Source organism: Neocloeon triangulifer, unplaced genomic scaffold, assembly GCF_031216515.1.
Source record: "Neocloeon triangulifer isolate White Clay Creek 2 clone unplaced genomic scaffold, ASM3121651v1 ptg000009l, whole genome shotgun sequence".
NCBI lineage: Eukaryota > Metazoa > Arthropoda > Insecta > Ephemeroptera > Baetidae > Neocloeon > Neocloeon triangulifer.
Window position 1 is genome coordinate 3,876,464 of NW_026775551.1, and position 21,097 is coordinate 3,897,560.

The 21,097-nt window shown below is 36.2% G+C and overlaps 2 protein-coding genes across 3 annotated transcripts; both read left to right on the plus strand.

Annotated features, from left to right (window-relative positions):
* The first annotated feature begins 1,509 nt into the window (after positions 1 to 1,509).
* LOC132195130 (aspartate--tRNA ligase, mitochondrial) lies at positions 1,510 to 6,294 on the plus strand. 2 transcript variants are annotated; one of them, XM_059616913.1, is made up of 14 exons: positions 1,510 to 1,741; positions 1,802 to 1,883; positions 1,950 to 2,149; positions 2,199 to 2,297; positions 2,350 to 2,448; positions 2,497 to 2,667; positions 2,718 to 2,834; positions 2,887 to 2,946; positions 4,285 to 4,470; positions 4,538 to 4,654; positions 4,717 to 4,944; positions 5,049 to 5,264; positions 5,634 to 5,820; positions 6,086 to 6,294. In XM_059616913.1, the coding sequence occupies exons 1-14, from the start codon at positions 1,631 to 1,633 to the stop codon at positions 6,259 to 6,261; spliced, it is 2,049 nt and encodes a 682-aa protein (XP_059472896.1). In that variant the 5' UTR covers positions 1,510 to 1,630; the 3' UTR covers positions 6,262 to 6,294. The 2 variants fall into 2 exon arrangements, with proteins under 2 accessions (XP_059472896.1, XP_059472897.1); XM_059616914.1 differs by lacking the exons at positions 1,510 to 1,741; positions 1,802 to 1,883 and having other exon boundaries at positions 1,978 to 2,149; positions 2,207 to 2,297.
* Positions 6,295 to 8,966: 2,672 nt separating this feature from the next.
* On the plus strand, positions 8,967 to 15,958 carry LOC132195131 (cysteine/serine-rich nuclear protein 1). Its single transcript, XM_059616915.1, has 9 exons — positions 8,967 to 9,195; positions 9,535 to 9,636; positions 10,362 to 10,583; positions 10,993 to 11,219; positions 11,471 to 11,734; positions 11,806 to 11,985; positions 12,124 to 12,543; positions 12,614 to 12,796; positions 13,321 to 15,958. The coding sequence occupies exons 3-9, from the start codon at positions 10,364 to 10,366 to the stop codon at positions 13,678 to 13,680; spliced, it is 1,854 nt and encodes a 617-aa protein (XP_059472898.1). The 5' UTR covers positions 8,967 to 9,195; positions 9,535 to 9,636; positions 10,362 to 10,363; the 3' UTR covers positions 13,681 to 15,958.
* Positions 15,959 to 21,097: the final 5,139 nt, after the last annotated feature.

Genomic DNA, 21,097 nt, shown 5'->3' on the forward strand with positions numbered 1-21,097 from the left:
TGGAAGACTAAAATCAAAGAGTCGAAGATTATAAAAAAATCGCAAATAAATAGCAAACTACGAGACGAGTTTAATTTTTTGCTATATTTGGTCGACTAAAACCAAACAGTCAAATATTTTACAAAAATCGCAAATAAATAGCAAACTACGAGACGAGTTTAATTTTTTGCTATAATTTTCACTGTGGTTGCTATATTTGGCAGACTAAAATCAAAGAGTCGAAGATTATAAAAAAATCGCAAATAAATAGCAAACTACGAGACGAGTTTAATTTTTTGCTATATTTGGTCGACTAAAACCAAACAGTCAAAGATTTTACAAAAATCGCAAATAAATAGCAAACTACGAGACGAGTTTAATTTTTTGCTATAATTTTCACTGTGGTTGCTATATTTGGAAGACTAAAATCAAAGAGTCGAAGATTATAAAAAAATCGCAAATAAATAGCAAACTACGAGACGAGTTTAATTTTTTGCTATAATTTTCACTGTGGTTGCTATATTTGGAAGACTAAAATCAAAGAGTCGAAGTTTTTACAAAAATCGCAAATAAATAGCAAACTACGAGACGAGTTTTATTTTTTGCAATATTTGGTCGACTAAAATCAAAGAGTCGAAGATTATAAAAAAATCGCAAATAAATAGCAAACTACGAGACGAGTTTAATTTTTTGCTATAATTTTCACTGTGGTTTCTATATTTGGAAGACTAAAACCAAACAGTCAAAGATTTTACAAAAATCGCAAATAAATAGCAAACTACGAGACGAGTTAAATTTTTTGCTATCTTTTTCACTGTGGTTGCTATATTTGGAAGACTAAAATCAAACAGTCAAAGATTTTACAAAAATCGCAAATAAATAGCAAACTACGAGACGAGTTTAATTTTTTGCTATATTTTTCACTGTGGTTTCTATATTTGGAAGACTAAAACCAAACAGTCGAAGTTTTTACAAAAATCGCAAATAAATAGCAAACTACGAGACGAGTTTAATTTTTTGCTATATTTTTCACTGTGGTTTCTATATTTGGAAGACTAAAACCAAACAGTCAAAGATTTTACAAAAATCGCAAATAAATAGCAAACTACGAGACGAGTTAAATTTTTTGCTATCTTTTTCACTGTGGTTGCTATATTTGGAAGACTAAAATCAAACAGTCAAAGATTTTACAAAAATCGCAAATAAATAGCAAACTACGAGACGAGTTAAATTTTTTGCTATCTTTTTCACTGTGGTTGCTATATTTGGAAGACTAAAATCAAACAGTCAAAGATTTTACAAAAATCGCAAATAAATAGCAAACTACGAGACGAGTTTAATATTTTGCTATATTTGAGTCCAGTCGAAGTCGAATCTGGTCTGCGCAGGCCGCAGAGATAAGTATTGCCGTTTTACTTGAATCTCTCCTCTCTCCTTTCTAGCGCGAACAAATTTTCAACTCGCCGTCAGAGGGCAGCAAAAGACGTGGGGCTCCGGCTCCGGCTCTTTTCACTTTCATTTTCATTCAAGCCTTGTGTTTTTATTCTACAGCTGGAGCTGGTCTGAAGGAATCAAAACAAATTACTGAGAATGCGAATTTAAAGTGGAATTTTGCGAGAATTGTTGTCGGCTTTTGAATTATTTCCTAAAAATGTTCATTCGAATGAGATTTCCTGCTAGTCAAGCAGCTAAATTTTTTGCAACCAACAATAAGAGAGAGTACAATGGCATTCAAATGCGTTTTGCCTGCGCCGGCTCACAGGTATATAAACAAAATCACTGATTTTTATGTAAGCTTGGAAAATAATTGTTTACTTTTTAGAGTGTCGAAAAGCAATCACAGAAAATGGAGCCAAAGAAGGAAAACAAAATTCAATTTGACCCACAGCCTCCTAAGTATTTCAGTAAGAAAGCAAAAAATTAAAAGAAATTCAGTTGATTATTTACAAAAATATTCTCTGGGTTTTCAGAAGGTCGAGTGAGGCCTTGGGATACAAAATCTACGAATTTGTACCTCTGCCATCGAACCCACAACTGTGGAGAGCTGAGAAAAGAGGACGTTGGCCAGAAAGTGACACTTTCCGGATGGGTTCAGTTTCACCGAGTCAAGGCCCAATTTATGGTTTTGAGAGACGGCTATGGCAGCACACAGCTCATTTTTCCTGACAAGGTAGCAAATTTTAAATTAATTGTATAATGTTTTACTTAAAAATTTATAGAATATTAGGCCAAATTGGGATATTGAAAATATCTCGCTCGAATCGGTTGTTAAAATCAGTGGAACGGTTCTTAATAGACCTGATGGACAACAAAACTCGGTAAGATCAAGCAAACGATAATATTTCTCCAGCTTATTTGCATTAATTTAAGAACATGTCAACAGGAGATATTGAGGTTGCAGTTGAAGATTTTGATGTGTTGAGCGTTGCCAAAAAGGAATTGCCTATCACAGTCAGAGATCAAATCAAGGTAATCTGAAATTAAGCATCAGGAATAAATTGTCTAATTAAAACCCAGTTGACAGAACATCTGAGAATGACGTACAGATACATGGACTTGAGATTTCCTGAAATGCAATCAAGACTGAGGTTCCGATCTGAAATGATTTCGGAAATGAGGAAATTTCTCGGCGAAAAGTGTGGATTTGTCGAGGTTGAAACGCCAACTTTATTCAAAAGGACTCCTGGAGTGAGGCTTAAATTTGATTTATTTTGATAAGTTGTATAATTTTCATTTAGGGAGCCCAAGAATTTATTGTGCCTTCGAGAATGCCTGGAAAGTGCTACACTCTCGTCCAAAGCCCTCAGCAGTTTAAACAACTCTTGATGGTTGGCGGAATCGACAGATATTTCCAGGTTTAAAATAACACTTTTAATTACTTGCTGATTTATAAAAATTATTATTCAGGTGGCAAGGTGTTATCGTGACGAATCTGCACGACCAGATAGACAGTTGGAATTCACACAAGTGAGTTAATTTTATTTCTGTGCAAAGATATATTTTGTATGGTGTTTGTTATAAATGAATTATTAAAATTAATTTCATTTCTTGGGTGCAATTATGGCTTCGAGTTGAGTCTGCAAAGTGGAAAAAATGAATTAATTTCATTCTGATCTTCGCTCTGGCTGAATTCTGACCTTAAGTTGCTGATTCGCTTTTCTGTACGAGAGAACTTCCTCTCGGTGTTTTTTCTCCTCAGCGTCGTGTTTTTCCCTGAGTCTCTGCTGCGCTCGTTCGTTCCGAGCCTTCTCCTCAGTCAATTCCTGCTGCAGACCATTGATCTGCTCCTTGAGCTTGCCCACGGTTTCCTCCAAATCCTCCTGACCCTGAACCGACTGCAGAGACTTTCTTATTCCGAATGCGATTGCGCTCTCGTACAAATGCTCGTATGTGCTCAAGGTCATTTGCAATTCATTTCGCACCCGCGCCAGCAACAACCCTGCCTCGCTGCAGTTTAATGTCGTTTGACGAATCAGTTCATCTGATAGTTATGAAATTTTAATACAATTTAATTTTTAATATTTAGTTCGGTACCAAAGATTTGAGCGTAAAGCTCTCGTCTGACAGGACAAATTCCCGTTTCCCTGGCTTGTCTTTGACTTAATCTCATGTCAAATTCCTCTGCCAAATTTTGCACTTTTTCTCTAGTAGCTGGATTGGGCGAAACCTGTCAATAATTAATTCATTTAAATTATTCACTGCTATAATATAGTTCCTATAATTAAATATATACATTTCTAAAATATAATCTTTTAAATTAATTAATTATTTCTTTTTGTTATATCTTAACCTTTTGAATCCATATTTGCCCATCTTGTTCCCACTGTCGTGGAGGCAAAATTGCATGCAATATTTCAGCGTCAGAGCCTGCAGCTTCCTCGAGCTCTGCCACATTCCCTTTGAGCTGCGCATCATTATTTTATTTTTAATAATAATAATTTTTAGATAATTAAAAATATTACCAGCATCGGTATGTCATACTCAACCAAAGAATCGGCATTTTGCTTCCACTTGTCAACCATGGTGTGAAAGAAAATAAATTTAATAGCAAATAAGTTGATGCACTGGAGTGTTGTAAAATTGCTCCTTGTTTCTGCGGTTGCCATGGCACCAGACCCACGTGTCTATGCGACCAATCATACTCGCCCCTATTAACTTGGTGAATGCATTTCCACCCCTCAGCACTGTAATAAGAGCACTATGACGAAATATACAAAAATTAATTGAATGATCATTACAAGAGCAATTTTTTATTTTAAATAAGTTTTAATAAAGATTTAATTAAAAAATAGAAAATGATTTTAGTTGGACATTGAGCTGTCCTTCACAAATCAGCAAGGGGTCATGGCATTAGCTGAAGATCTGATTTCCCATTGTTGGCGCACAACGGTTGAACCTGACCTTTCCGAAGACAGGTTTCCTGTTCTCAAATACGAGGATGTACTTAATGATTATGGAACTGATAAACCAGACACTAGATTTGATATGAAGGTAATAAATCGAATTATATTTTTTTTTCAAATTTGTTGTAAAATGTGGACAATTTTCTTTCATCTAGATTCAAAACATTTCCGACGCATTAATATCTTTGTCGGACATTTGCTCGTCGCCTTTGAGGTCTTCACTGATTGAAGAGAGCAATGTTATTGGTGCAATAATTGTACCAAAAGGACAGGTTAGTTTTTTACATTGAAGTGATTATCTGTATATTAAAATTTAATCTTTTTTAAATTAAAGGAGGTGTGGGCCAGTAACAGCTCAATTAAAAAACTATGCACTGAGCAATTGCAGCATTTCACAAATCCACTCTGGCTTCGCGGCTTTCAAGTCCCAAACAACTCTAGTGATCCTTGGCCCAGCTTGGGTGAAAACAAGCAAGTAGGCGAAGCGATAAAATCCAAACTTGGTCACCTTTGCAATCCTGGAGATGTTGTCTGGCTAGCTGGAGGCCCTCGTTTTGAAGCGGTGCGTAAATTATATTCTTGTTTTATTTTTTCTTACTATGGGATATAAATTTTATTTATAATTTTTTTCTTGGTAAAACATTGTGCATCTGAATTTTTCACCAGCTGACGCTTTTGGGTCGTTTGAGAGTAATTGCCGCTGACGAGCTTGAGAAAGCCACAGGTGTCGCAGTGCGATGCCAAGGACCGAAATTCTTGTGGATTGTCGACTTTCCTCTTTTCGAACCGGGGGAGCAACCTGGGACTCTGAGCCCCACACACCACCCCTTCACTCAACCCCACCCTGATGATGCACACCTTATGTTCACTGACCCGTTAAAGGTATGCATTGGAAATTTATACTCCTGGATGTTTTAAGATTTTAAAAGTTTTCTTATTCTTATTAATTGTTTAATTTTTTTGGTTCAAATTCTAATTATTCAACATATTTATAACTGAATTCTTTGTTGTAGTTTTTATATTATAATTATTATTTTTCAAACATTTCTTTCTTTGAATATTTCTTATTAAAAAATTTTGGTGAACAGAGAAGGTAAAATTTTCATTATTAATTCAACATTCTCTAATTTTTTTCACTAGGGGGAATTTTATTGTGGACCCGTCTTAATTTTGGCACTTGTATTTTCCTTCCAACAATGGAAGAAAAAGTTAGATTACTTTAGTTGAACGCCATATTTTTCTCTTTCAAAGGTCAGGGGCCAACACTACGATCTTGTTCTTGACGGATGGGAAATTGCTGGTGGCTCCGTGCGGATCCATAATGCGGAGATGCAGCGCCGAGTGTTGGGGGATCTGCTCAAAATAAAGCCAGACTCGCTCCACCACATGCTGGAAGCTTTCGACAGTGGGTGTCCACCACACGCTGGAATTGCATTTGGTGAGCTAGAAAATTATTTTGTTAAAAAGAAAATAATTAAAAGTTAAAGCAGCAAAAATATTAAAATATAAATAATTTTGTTTGAAATAATCGATACTCGAGGAGATGATGGAGGAAAAGCCTGATCTCTGTCATAATTTGGTTTTTTGAAATCTGTTAACTTGTCCTTTTTTCCTATTAAATAAATGCCTTTTTCTAATCTCCCCATTTTGTGTTTTCTAATGTTTGAGTTATTAATGTAATTTTCCTTAAAAAAAATTTGCAGGGATTGACAGACTGATTGCCGTCGCCTGTGGTGCTCCAAGTATCCGCGACGTAATCGCTTTTCCGAAGGCCGCTGGTGGACGAGACCCGATGTCTGGCGCCCCTGTTGACGTGACTAAAGAGGATCAGATCCTGTATCACATAAATTGTCTACCCAAGGGTTCAAACAACTGTTGAATAAAAACAGTTATAATGATTTTTTACTTAAAACTGATGAAGTTTAAAATAATAACCTCGAAAAGGTTCACCGAGGAACATCAGGATAATTAATTTAAAGTTAATATTCAAATTTTGCATTATATATTTTCAGCTTATTTTTTTAAAATTATAATTCGGTAATTATTTTGACGCCGTATTAATGAGAGTTAATGATTAATGATGCAATCACCAAATTTTATCAGACTGCTTTCATTATACTAAATCATCAGTCGCAAGACTTTTGATTTGAGACAAAAACGTCGTTTTTGTCATTATCAAAGATGATTAGAGTTGCTTGATGTTATCGCTCTCGAGCGCAAACACGTAATTATTCGGAAAGAGATTAATTGGTATATAATATATACATATGTGTGCGAGTGGAGTGCAAAGAGTGACGTACTCGCTGAAAGAGTGAGACTGCTCTGGTGCTCCCTTTCTCGTACATGCATATATGGGTAGTGACGAGGCCCCGACGGCGGGGCGTAATAATCAATACACGCGATACTACAACGCGCGGAGCCCCGCATCATCAGACCGGAGCCGGCCTGGCTTGGTTTGTCCGTCCGTCGGGCCGCGCCGCAGCTCGCGGCTGATCCCGCGACAAAGAAAGAAATAAGACTTTTAACTCTCGGGGCCAACTGCCCTCACTCAACGCTCTACCCGTTGGCTTTTCTTCCTCGCTTTTTTATGTCTCCGCGATTTTCGCAGGGCTGACTTATTTTCGCGCGCCGGGACTGTGATGACGCACACACGCATTGCGCGCTCTCCCTCTAATTCCATTCACTTATATACGAACAGGGCAGCCCTTTGATTTCTATCGTTGGCTTTTGCACGTGTTAATCTCGTTTGCGAAAATTTTAAGAAACCAGTCAAAGAATGGGGCAGATGTAAAACAACATTTATTTGATCTCCATCGGCGCGCATAGCTCTTTTTGGTGCAGAAACTCGGCGCAGTGTATTGAAAATAATAACTAATTAATGCTGTAAAATTTGTTGGAAGGAAATTTTGTAATACGTGTCTTTAAAATATAATATGCAAATTAAACTATTTAAAATTTTTAAACCGGGCGAACCTCGTTGCAAAGAAAAAATGAAAAAAATAAAAGGACAACTGACCCCCAAAAGGTGACCTGCGGTCTGCGGCGGTACTTTAAAAACCAATTCAATTTCAATATAATTTTTGCATTAAATAAGCTAGCTGAGAAAACCACAGCATCCTTGTTTCTAAAAAATATTACATTTTACCACAACAACAAACTCGCAATCAGAGTCATTTAGAAATTTGGCCATAGAGAATTTTTATATATTTCAAGATTCCTGCCTTTTAGCCTGTGTCCTTTTTACATATTATTTCACAAAATATATATTTTTTATTATTGATTACTTTATTTTTTTGCATTGTTGATGGGGATGCATCATAAACGTAAACATATAATTATCTGATCGCGGTCTGCGATTGCACTTGCACTCCGTAGATGTAGATCAACAAGAACAAGAACCCCGCTGTTTTAAAAAAAATGCTGATAATTCGTTAATAGATTATCATTTTTATGCCCTCTCCTCATTAAAATAATATGATATTGGTATTGGAACAGAAGAAATAAAAAGACGTCTTCATTTCTTACAATTAGACTAAAATCGCCACTTCATTTTGACAAGCGCTTCATTTTAGTAAAAAATGTTGGAATCCAAGAAAAATCATTTACGACCGCTGAATATTGGTATTGGGTTGACTTATTATTCATAATGGAAACACTTTTTCCCAATATTAAGGACGATTAATCAAGCAACTCTCACAAAAGGCGATTTTATACAGTCATGCTTTTTTAATTCTAGGAAAAAAAAACTATGGTTTGGTTAAATGGTTAATTAAAATTGAGGAACCCTCATAATTCATGATATGTGAAAAATGATGCAATCTAAAAAAAATGCGCAGACCATGATGGTTTATATAATAATAATACAAAAATCTTGTATTGCGCGCATGAAAATTAAATTTCACTGTATAATATAATGTTTATTTTGCAGCGAGATTTACAGGCTTAGCTAACGTTTTTATGTTCTTAATCATCTTAAAAGTTATCATGAGAAAAACGTGAGATTTAATTGAGAAAGTGGAAAAATTGAAACGATATTGTGTTGTTATATTCAAACACCATTTTTTTTTTTTAATTAAGTAACAAACGCTAGTTTTGGGAAAGAAACTAAAAAGGTAAAAAACAATTATATTGATTTTCCGTTTTAAATTGAAATTTTTTTCTAAATCAAAGAGATCGCTTAGCGGGTAGTTCTAGCGCGTGTGCATGTTTTCAATGCAAAAGAGCACAACGCGCGGCGCACACACATATTTCCGCGTTGACATGACAAAAGATCGAGGCTCGGAGCCAGCCAGTCCTGTTAAAATTTGCGCCAGTGATGCTTCGGCCGCCTGTAGCCTTCACCGCCCAGTCCACTCAAACGAATCGATCCAGCGCTCGTGACGTCATCGTCAGAGATTTAATTTTTTTCAATGCGGGGGAGGTTTTGCGGCTGGATGTTTCATTTGTTTCAAGTTTTTTAATTCAAATTGAAAGAATTTTAATTTTTTTAAACAGGCCCCGGTCGTTTGAGGCGGAAAAGGGGCTTTTTTGGGGCCGAATTCTGCGAGGCCTTGGTGCGAGGCTAGCGTTAGTTGCAAATATTTACGGGCGGCGCTGGCGTCGCCCGTTTCCCTCCTCGGTCGTTTCGTGTCTTTTCGAGCTGATGTGTTGTGTGTGTTGCTGTACACATAAATGCAGGGGCTCGAGTGGCCGATAATGCAGTAGAAGCAACATGTAATTGGGTGGACACGGTGTCCAGCGGTCGTAGCGTCACAGGTCAGCGCAGACACGACCGGACACGCCCTTCGGACAGGTCTTTTTTCCGGGACATGCGGTGAGTTTCGAAAGGAAATCGAGCGAACGGGGTCGCGCGCGTGATTCACCCTCGCGCGCCCCCTCTGAGCCATTGGACGGCCGTGTGCGGAGGCGTCCGAACCTTTTTTCGGACGTGTCCGATCGGACGATGGATTCAGTTGTCCGAGAGAGTGGCACAGGTGTGTGCCAATCGAGGTCACGATCAAATTGGAAAGGCGGATTTTTATCCCCGCTTGAGAACGAAAGTTGGCTAATTTTTGTCTTCGGAATTTTTGAGAGTTGGGAGCTTGACCCTTTTTGAATCTTTTTGAAGCTGTATTGGCTGTGCTTGTCTTGATCCACACCCTTCGATTTGCAGATTGGTGACCTGACACAGACGACAAGGCACACCTTGCGTAGAGACGTGGACGACCTGCTTGTGTCGTGTCCCCTCGTCGATTTCTAGAAATAAACATTGAAGGTGATTTTTGTTTAAATTTTGCTCTATATTTTGAAAAAAGATATTTTTATTGCTATGGAATTATCTTGGTTAAGAATGATCTTATTATTGTTCAAGAATTGTTATCATTCTGCACTGATTCTGCAAAAATAGTATAATATTATTTATTTGTTGATGCAAAATATCAAAATAGTATTTAATATGGATTTAATTTTCAATAAAATATTGCATTTCATTGATTTAAAATTTCTTAATATAATTATATTATTTATTATTTTATTGTTTCCATTGAAAGATATTAAATTTATTTGTTTATTTCATCAAACGTCCAGCCAATTTCAGAAGAAATTTTCGGCTGGTGCTTTTCTGAAATTAATAAAAAAAAATCAAAATAAATTAATGCGATCATAAAAAAAATTCACTTAGTACTTTAATAGTTTTCATAACTATTGATAAAAGATTGATAAAAAAATTCGTATTTTTTATTTTGAGTAACCTTTTCTTGAATTTGAAAACTATTCTTGAAAAAGGTGAAAAAAAATTTAATAATATTAATCAATAGCACTAAAAAAAGAAAAGAAATTGGATGCATCATTCTTATTATTATTGTTGTTGTATTTTTGTCCATATTGTTACAAATGCACTTCTCACATTAAACTATTGAACAAGTCTTTTTGAAGAGAGAAACTGTGCCATATTATTGTATTTTGAGTAATTTTTATTTATATATATATTATTTTTGGCAGCAATGGAGCAAAGTGAAGAATCAACCTGTCTGGAGGCAGAAAAAACGCCAACAAGTGATGTCATGCCAGCCATGAGTTCGTCTGTTCCTGAAGAGGGTTCGTCCTCGTGTGACGCCACTGTCGGAACGGAGGAAGAAGACGAGAGGACGGAGCCCCTAGACAGGTGCAGCGACGGCAGCGACTCTGGTCTTGGTCCGGACGAAGAGGGCAGAGCATCAAATGGTAAATTGAAATTTTAATGAATATTGGGTGTGGAAGTGAAGGAATTAGAGTTTTTGCTGATTGTAAAAATTATTTTTTTATTAAAAAACAATACGGCTCTTTGTTTAATTTACCAGTTTCATGCACGGTCTGCGATCCTATTTCATATTCACGAGCAGGAAAAATACAAAAAAATTCAGCAAATTTGGTTAAAAATATAGTTTTTTCAAATTGCAGTTTTTTTCTTGCTCATGAAAATGAAATAAGAGTCGCAGACCGTGAATGAAACAGGTAAATTAAACTAAGAGCTGTTTTTGAAAAAAAAAAGTAATTTTTACAACGAGGAAAAAGCCCGATTTCTTCACTTCTATGATCATATTCTGGAGTCAACTTCTTCAAACAAAAATATTGAGTGTGTTTCTTTTGACAGATTCGGCATCTACTATATCGACCTCGAGTGAATTTTGTCCTGCACCTCACGAACCACTTCCACCAAATGCAGCTCCTAACAGAAGTTCCTTGAAGAGGAGGAGAGATGAGGCTAACCTTGAAGGCTGTTCTTCGCCCAAGGCCAAAAAGAAGAGGTCCATTTCTTTCCAGTCCGTGACTGTCTACTACTTCCCAAGGTCCCAAGGATTCACATGCGTCCCATCTCAGGTGCGCTTTAATTATGATGACATATAATTGAGCTCATTTTTCAAAATGAACACCATTTTTTTAACTAACAGCAAGAAATGTAATTGAGAATTAACATGGTGAATTTCAGAGGTGCATTATTTTCATTATTTTTTTTTTTATCTGATACTTCATGTTAAAAAACATTGATTTTTCACTTTCTGGCGCTGCATTTTACATTGTTTTTAATTAATATTATTTTTTTAATAATTTAATTCATTTCTCTGTTGCAGGGTGGCTCCACTCTTGGCATGGCATCCCAGCACAGCCATGTGCAGAGCTTCACTCTGTCAGAACACGCTTCGGAGCAGCGGCGGAACCAGAGGCAAATGATGCTGCAACTGCGAAACCAGCGTCTGGAAAAGGACAAAGAGGAGAGTTCTGAGTCCATGGTGCCGGTAACCTCTAGTTCCAGTGAAGACTCCGAGAGTGAGGAGGAGGCCAGCGAGATGTCAGACAGCGAGCTGGACCAGGACCCCAGCTATTACACATTACAGGTACACTTTCATAATTTTTACTGCTTCTCTGGTACGAAATTTCTATAACTTTATGGAATATAATTTTTCAGCCTGTTTCAACAAGGCAGAGGAGAAATTTACTCAGAGCTGCTGGCGTCCACAAAATTGACTCGCAAGAAAAGGATTTGTGCAAATTTATTCGCAAATCCAGAGAGACCTGTGGATGCAACTGTGATGGCTACTGTGACCCTGATACCTGTACCTGCTCTAGATCTGGAATCAAGTGTCAGGTAAATAGAAATTGAAATCTGATTCTTAGAGATATTAATTAATTCTTTAGTCGTGAATTCCAACATTCATTTAATTAAAACCTGGAGAATATTTAGCAAAAATTTGCAAATTATATTTTGTTTGTCCTTATCTTGCAGGTGGACAGACCTAGCTTCCCGTGTAGTTGTACCCGTGACGGCTGTGCCAATAGCGCTGGACGCATTGAATTCAATTTGGAGCGAGTGCGGACGCACTTTATTCAGACGCTGATGCGTCTCGAGATGGAGAAGAAAGAGGCCGCCGAGCAGGAGAGGCGCAAGCACGTGGCCCAGTGGGGCTCGGCCACCGAATTGCCCTCGGCCTCTGGGTTGCTAGGCAAGCACGAAAAGCCCGGGCTGCACCACGTCAGCCTGCAGCCCAACATCGAGTCTTGTGTCCACTCGGGCAACTACAGCACCACCATGTACGCGGACCAACCAACCACCAGTCGGGGAGAGACCCTCCCCGACCTGTATTCCTTTCGTGACCAAGAAGAAGAAAATTTCACGCCTCAGGATAATCTCGGCAACCAGGAGAAGGTGATTTCTCCGTTTTATTTACTTTGGAAAAAAGCTAAGCATATTCACTTTTTGTTGGTTTGTTTTGCAGAATCACGTAGTAGAATATTTCGGCGCTTCTTCGTTCAACTTTGAATATGAGAGCTACGGTTTCAACCATCAAACCGAGTACCACCAACATCACCATCATCAGCACCACAATCATCAGCAGCAGCCAGGCCAGTTTGGCTTTGATCATTACCAACAACATTATCAGCAACACAATGGTTTTAAGGTAAATTTTAAGTAATTAGTTGTGATTAATTTTTTTGTTTATATTTTCTACGGTTAAACAGCAAAAATGCAATGAAAGAAAGATATTTCAAAATTAACAATTTTTCTTCTTCCAAATAAATCGATTAAATTTCAAGCTATTAGCACAAATGATTTCAACAATGACTTACAATTAGCAGTAGAAGTTTCTCTCTTCAAAAATTTCATTTAATGATGTGAAAAATTAAAATTTGTCGACTTTCTTAATCTTCGTTTTTATTTAATTTTTTTTCAACATCAAAAGTATTCCACGCAAAAAAAATATGTGGGTAATAAATTTTGATAATTTTTTTTACTTTATTATTATCTTCTTGTACAGAAATATCTCTACAATCTTAAAGGACAAATTTAAGTGGCTGAAGGTTATTTTTTTTTTCGGAGTCGGAATTTGATGAAAAAAAATGAGTCTATCATATCATGGAAAAATTTCAAAACTGATTTAGATTGCTCGAAGTCTCTGACCTTCTGACCTTCACTCTCTTCCAGGAGATCGAGTACCCTAGTCACTACGCCTCTTCAGACGTGCAGTTGGTTTACACGCACGAGGAGGTCGTCGACTCCAAAGAGGCCAAATACACAAACCTGCACAACGCCCTGCACCCTCAGCCAACCGCCAAACTTGAGCCCTTTTCGGAGCTGCTCACTGCTCAGTACAGTCAGGAGTACACAACAGGCCAAGAACTGTATCATCACCAGCAAACGGCTCCTTACGAAGCAAGGGCTGTCGAGTCCGAGGGCTTGGCTGTGCGGCCGGAAGAGGCGGCGCTGACTCTGCTGGACGAGTGCAGCAACGAGAACTTCGGGGAAATCATCAAGAAGTCCATGGTGGAGAGTGTGTCTGCTTGAACAAGCCAAATCCACAATCACTGCCTGCAATGGGAGCTTACTTGTTGAGCCGATGGACTGATTCAAGGCAAAAAAGTGCATCACTCATTTATTCTCATCGTAGTTGCTTCTTTAATTGCTAACCGACCAAAATGTGAAAGGTTATTTTGAATATTTTAAGAATGACATATAATAATTTTCCAGGCTGTTTTCAATTTTGGCCACAGGTTTTGTGAGTGTGTCAATTTAAAAATTTGCTAGCTGCCCATCTTGTTAAAAAGTAGCTATTTAATAGTGGAAAAATCTGTCCACTTCTGTGGGAAAGATCTCTTCTTCTTTTAACTGTCCTTACTTCATTGCAAGTAAACTATTAGATTATTCCAAGATTTTCCATGAAAATATTAAATTATCTGTAGGAGAAATAAGCTTTGCCTGAATTTTTTCGAAAGACTTGCTATTTATCAACCAAATCACTTTGTATAGAATAAGAGAAAATTTTTGAAAAGCAAGGAATGCGGCTCCGAATTGCAAATGAGTGAAAGTCTTAAGAATTAGTGCAGTATAGCGAAGATTTTTTGTTTTGTACGGATTAGGAAAAGAGTGATGCTTTGATGTAGCAGTATCATAAGATCAATTGAATTAGTTCCAGTTGGGCAGGGTTTGCCTGTTATCAATCTCTACCTAATGCCTTATTCTTTCGTTTTAGTCTTAAATCATGCAACTTTTTAATTCTGTGCCTTTATTAAATGCAAATATTCTAAAGCAAATATTCTACTTTTTCGTAAACTGTCTTTGTCTTGTCTGTCGTAAAAGATTGTAAAATTACTTCATTATTCCAAACCCTGCCTCAGTGAACTACTTTTCGTCTTTGTCTCTCGCTGTAATCACTATTATTGAACCAATCAAAATGATGACATACACACCTAATAAGAGCTCAAATGAACGCAGAGTAACTAATCTAACTAATTAGTGCTTGTTGCTGTCTCGTTTTCGCCCTGTTTTGCATGTCCGTGTGGAATCAAAACAGAGTCAAGTACGACGTAAGCTCAACTGTGCAATAGTCCATGAGTTGCAAGGAATTGATAACAAAAAAAAGGTAGCACCCAATCTTCTTCCTATAGTGTTTTGCATTGTTTCAAAACCTCTAAATTACGCGACTCCAATGTTAATTGTTGAGGGAGGTGCTAAAAATTGTTGCATCACATTTTCGGTTTACCAATCACTGCCAAACCTCATCTAGTGTAGTAGAGAGTTTGTCAAATTATGTGTCAACCTAAAGCACCATTTTATCAATCACCCATGAGACAAAACCAAAATCAGGATCTATATAAAAGAAAAATTCAATTACAAATTTATTAGTAAATGTGGAAAAAATCGTTTCTTATGAAATTGTAAGAGTTGTGAAACGACTCTCCCTGAAATTGTGATATTAAGATTTTCCATTTTGTGCTGAAAGTTTATTTGTAAAAAAATTTGTCTACAAAATTACTGAGCTGAAGTTTTCATATGCAAAATGGCCCTGATGTTTGTGGACGCAGAATTTATACAAATCTCGATGCCGTTTTTGTCTTTTTGAAAGACAACCGATGGGCTTTTGTTACTGAATCACACATTCATAATGTATCTAGAAATTATCATATAAAAATGTGACCATCCTCCGATTAGCGTGTAAAAAAAATCAAATACTGATTATAGAAGAAATGAAAAAAAGCACCCATTGCAGAGTGTGGGGCGAATGTTGAAACACAATTATAGTAATTATAACAATTACAATTAAACCACAGAAAGTAATCACTGCGTAAGCAAACTGTCTTGAAATAATTAAATGTTGTCATGAAATATTCGTACGTAGCAGAGGTAGCTGACTAATCAATGAACTCTAAACAGTAGCAAGCAATCAACAAACTGCTTTGATTTGTATAATTTATTGACATGCAAATGTGCTCGCTGTTTCCTTTATCACTTAATGTTTAATTTATTTTGTTGCACTTGAAATCCTTTTAAAAGTCTTACTTTGTATTTATTATAACTTTTCATCACATACAATTTGTATTCACTGCACTCACTTTTTAGTTTGTTTGTTTGTGGACGAGACAACGCACCCTGAGTCTGATTGCAAGATATCTGTTGAACTTGCATTTTTCTTCCTGGCTCTATATCAAAACTTCATTGCGAATGATTTTTTTGTAAAAGATCGTTAAAATAATTTCATTTTTTAATTCCCCATTTTGTGGCGGGGAAGTGACAAAAAATGTTGTGTACACTTCTATTGAAATAAAAGTTAACTAACATTGCTTAATACAAATTGTGTATTTTTATTTTACTCAAATTGCTTTTTCAATATTTATATAAAAAAATGCCTCTTTTTTTAAGAACATGACGTGGTGAGAAAATCCATCCAGGAAGATATTCCACGGTTATTTACGCTTGTAATTTGATATCTGGGTGTTGGTGACACTGATTTTGTGACATGCCACCGCAGCTTGAGAATAATTGCAGGTGAGGTAGGAAGATTGCCATTCATTCTTCACACCAGCATTCTAAACGTAAGCAGGGTGAAGTCCTTTCATACTTGTCACTCAAACCAAGCAACGGCTCCAGCCGAGTGATGCATCTTCCTATTGTGCACGAGATTTGTGTCTCCCAACCAAAATATACTATATGAAATAATGGTATTATTCAACTCTTGTCACTGTAAAATGTCCAGATTTATGAATTTTTTTTTTCAAACAGCTGTTACAATTTTAAACTACTAAGGTTGAAGTGATTTAATTTAAGGAAACTCATTTCTAATGCACTAATGCCTTTAAGTCCATTTTTGTAATCATGCGTTATCACTCAATTTTTTTCCTCAAATTTAAATTAATTGAGGGGGTCCAGATTGATCTGATCAACATCTGGACATTTGTAAAAAAATTGTTATTTTTTGTATATTTATTTTTATTTGCGCTTGTTGATTAAATATTAAATCTATATAATAATTTTGATCATGAAAATGCAGACTAATCTGAAATCTGGGAAAAATGAAAATTCCAGTGAAAATTATTGATAAATGGTGATATAATTTGGGTGCAATCAACGCAATGAAAAAAGATTGAAATTGTCATTTTCTGCTTTAACCGTAAAAACTTATGTGATAAAATTTTCTTTTTATTCATCGCGTTGTTCTCTTTTCATTATTTTTATGGTAAATTTTTAATAAAATATTACGGCTAATATTAATTTTGATTTTAATAAGTTTTACAACCAGCTGAAATTTTTTCAAAATTTATTGATGTACGCTCCACGTCAAAATATTCAATTTATAAATTTTAACGTTAAAAATCCCATGAATAAAAGATGCGACAGGAGCTGCACACAGGACCCCAGTAAAAACATCTATTCAAACCATAAATATCAAGCTTTTTGGCTGGACACTGGACATATTTTATAGGCAGTGTGTGTTTGTCACACTTCTTTTTCAATATCACACTTTGTGACGGCTGCATATGAATTGATATCACGTTGCAAGAGAGGGCGAATTTGAAAACATTTGACTGGTAAAAGAGTGTCGTCTGCGGCGGCGTTTAACCCTTTGCCTTATTGCGATTAACATATTTTCGGGAATAAAAGTGTGTGATGTGTTGTCAATTTGCTACTTGATGGATGAGAGGCAAACAATGCGTGTGGCCCCCATCGGCGGTGATGATCCATCATAATGAGCAGACACTCTGACTCTCGATCCAGCACAGACTCTGGGTTTCGCTTTTCAAAATTTTAATAACGGACCTTTCTGAAGCTCTCATTGTAGTTGACCACAGAGCACGTCACCTCAAATGTCAAACACTCTTCTGCGACTTTTTGCCACTCCGCGCCAGTTTCAGCTGGTAATCAATTTTCAATGTTGAATATAATAATACTGAATAATGTTATACTTTCTTCTTTACAATCTTAACTATTTCAGGACTTTATAAATGGGGAAGCTTTTTAATTTTTTCAAAGAAATTTGCTCAATTATTTTACGCAAATATTTATTTAAATAGGTATATATGAACTAATAGCAAATTAAGTAGGTGGCATGGCCTATATTTTTAAATAAGATGTAAGATTTTAAAGCTTTAATTTTTATGTGAATACATAATTATATATTTTTCAATTTTCATTCCTTTCTCATGAAAAAATTGCAGCAAAGCGTGGGAATATACATACATTTAAAAAAATCGTTTTTTGAATCTAAAATCAGATTTTCCTTGATGGGGGTTTTTTTTTTGATGAAAATATTAAAATGCCAGCCACTAGAGATTTAATTAAAAGCACCTTTACTAATTCTTTAATTTAAATTTACTATTGCCTTTCATGCTTGCAAGATTTTCATTACAGTTCGGAGTTTTATGTTGGTTTATTATTGAATAATTTAAAAACAAAGCATTATAACAAAAGATGTTATATAAAAATTATTTGGGCAAACTTAATCTAACAATAAGCCCAATAAGCGCTCCTATTTGTAATCTAGAAAATTTATAAGCCAAACAAAAAATTATTGCCAAAGCAAAAGCGCCTTCCAAGAGAGATGTTTCAAGGCAAATTTTTTATTTAATAATAAGCGATTAGCCGCAGCTCCATTCGAATATTCCCATGGAGAGGCAGACCAAAAATTAAAGATGAGAGAGACCACCCAGCTGTTGGATTTAAACCGAATCATTGACAGAAAACCCCATCAGTCCGTCTGTCCGGCGTGATACACGCAATGCGCGCCGTATATTTTCTCCATCGCGAGAAGAGCGCTAATCCTCTCTCTGTTCTCAATGGCCAATCATCTGATAATTCAGATAATATCATGCATATCTCTCGTCCGCATCTTATTTTTTATGCCAATTGTGACCGCAGCCATCCATTTTTCAGGCTGCTTTTTGAATATTATTTTGAAATAAAAAAATAAAAAAATATTAAATTCATTAAATTATTTTACGCTATTTATTATATTAAATTACATTTATCTGTCCCTTATTGTAAGCTATTTTTTTTAAACTTCATTGAAGCGATTTTCTCTATGGCGATGATTAGGATTTGTAAACAGAATTAGATATTTTATAATTAAAATATTCAAAAATTCAATTGGAAAATAATCAATTAATATCATTTCAAAAACATTGTAATAACCTCCTCCTTGCGAAATTGCAATTCTATTTCATCAGATTTGCAAATTTTCTCTGGGTATTAACTGATTAACCCAAATTCATTTTCTCTAAAGCTTCCTGTTGCCTGCAAAATATAAACCCCATAAACAAGGAAACATATTTGAAATATTCTCCAATCTCAATTGCATGATTTTCTGCGGTAATTGCGAATCAGAAAAATGCAGGCTGAGGCAATATGTTGAATTCGCCGGTTAGTGACACGAATTGGGCCGGCTGCGGTGTGTCCTGAAAAATAATGGACAATTTTTTCGCAACTGCTCGATTACCGATTTCCATAATCTGCTGCGGGAGGTGTGTAATTCCGCGGCTATAAATCACTGTTTTGTTCCGCGTTGAATTCAATTTAAAATGGAGAGGGGCTTTCGAAAAATGCGTGCCCGGCCGTAAATCAAGCCGCCTTGCCAAATTAACACGATTTATAAGACAAAACATGTGAAACGCGCGCGCCTAACTGACGCGTTCATGCTCTCATAAAAAATCAATCTCCATTCGGAGCAGCGCCGGTATATACGTCCGAACGTGTAATGGAAAATTTATAGCTCGAATTGTGCATGAAAGGGTGTAATTTGCCAGCCCTTTAATTGAAACCTGCGGTGCCGATTGTGCTTTTTGATACAGAAAAGCCGCCGCGCCGCCAAAGCTGAGCCGACCCGATTGACGCCAACAGTTTTCGAACAAATTATAAATTGAGGCGACGCCACACACACAACACACCACTCGGCTTTGACAGCTCAATATTAATATTAATATGTAAAAAATCTATTGATGCATAGCCCATCTCCAGCTATGCGATCGGAATTTTACTCCTTCTCTCGTGATTTAAATATATAATATGATATACCGTTAAAAATTTCCAATGTATGTTGAAGCTTTCAAAACTTTCAAACACACACTGTTGAATTTTTGGCGAATATTAAAAAATCAATATGTTTTCTGAAATGACTGAAGTGATTAATAGAAACTAGAAAGCTTTTATTTTGGAATTTGAACTATTTTTGGAGAAATGGGCGCAAAATCACATATTTTCACCTAAATCAAGAGCCTCATTTTTCACCTTTTATTTGTTTTATATATTTATTTATTAACTCATATCATCTTTTTTAACTTAGAACTTTTACTTCTAAACAGATTAAATCACAATTTTGTACAAAATAATAAATCACCTGTTTTTAGTTTTTTTTTAACCTAAAAGGCCTTATTACAAATCGCAGTGCATGTAAAAAAATCATTCATGGTTGCAACCATTTTCATAATTTTCAATTTGTTGTGTTGATAATCACTCGTCGTTTTCAACCTCTATGCTGCATTTTAAGTAATAAAAAGCGTCTCTTTTAATGCTTTCAGTAACTGCCCCGCGCTACTTTTCCACCATTTATTATGCTTTAGCACCGACGTAAGTCTCAAGCGTTAATCTCACTCTTCGATTTAATGCGTTTTCCGAGTAAATTAAATACTCTCTCGGCCACTCGCACGACTGCTCGTAAATATTTAATTTTCCTTACGCGCTCAAAAAGTGCTCGATTAACTTTATTATCAATTTATTAGCACTGCTCGCTCTCTTCAAATTTACAATAACAGAGGCGCGCGTCGCGAGCGTTCTCAGAAGTCGCGTCGCATAAAAGCAAACAATCATAATTTTCAACTCGCTCAGTGCAGAGGGGTTATTTAATTGCAGCTGTAAACTCTCGGCCTGAGCTAAGCCTTTTCCCAGAAAAAGGGGTAGAAAAAATTAACTCCAGTATAAATGTATTAAAATTATAAATACCATGAAAAATGAAAATGCCGTCCTTAGAGTTTAATTACGACGATTCAAGAGCGAATAAAATGGTTTTTCTTCACCGATGAAATTTCACAAGTGGGACGTGTTGATCCGCTTCTCGCTTTTCACTTCAGCGTTTTGATCGCCGTCATTTAAATGAATATTAAATTTAATATCGTATTAGCTCGGCGGCTTCGGGCGAAAAAAAAGCAGCGCCATTAATGCTGCCGAGAGATAATTAATATTCATGTGGTAATGAGGGGGCTAATTATAATATTAAACACGGTGTTTTTCTCCAAGGCGGCGGCGTCAAGCGAGTGAAAAACACGCGCGCCCGAAACAATTTTCTCGAGATCTAAGGTGGCATTTTGCTGTCGGCGTCGAAACGATTATTTTTGACGAATAATTTTTCCTCACCTCGCCCTGGCTGTTTGTGGTAAAAAAAAAAATAATAAGCGAGTGCTGTGAGCTTGCGAGTTAAAAATTATTGTGGAAGATAGAT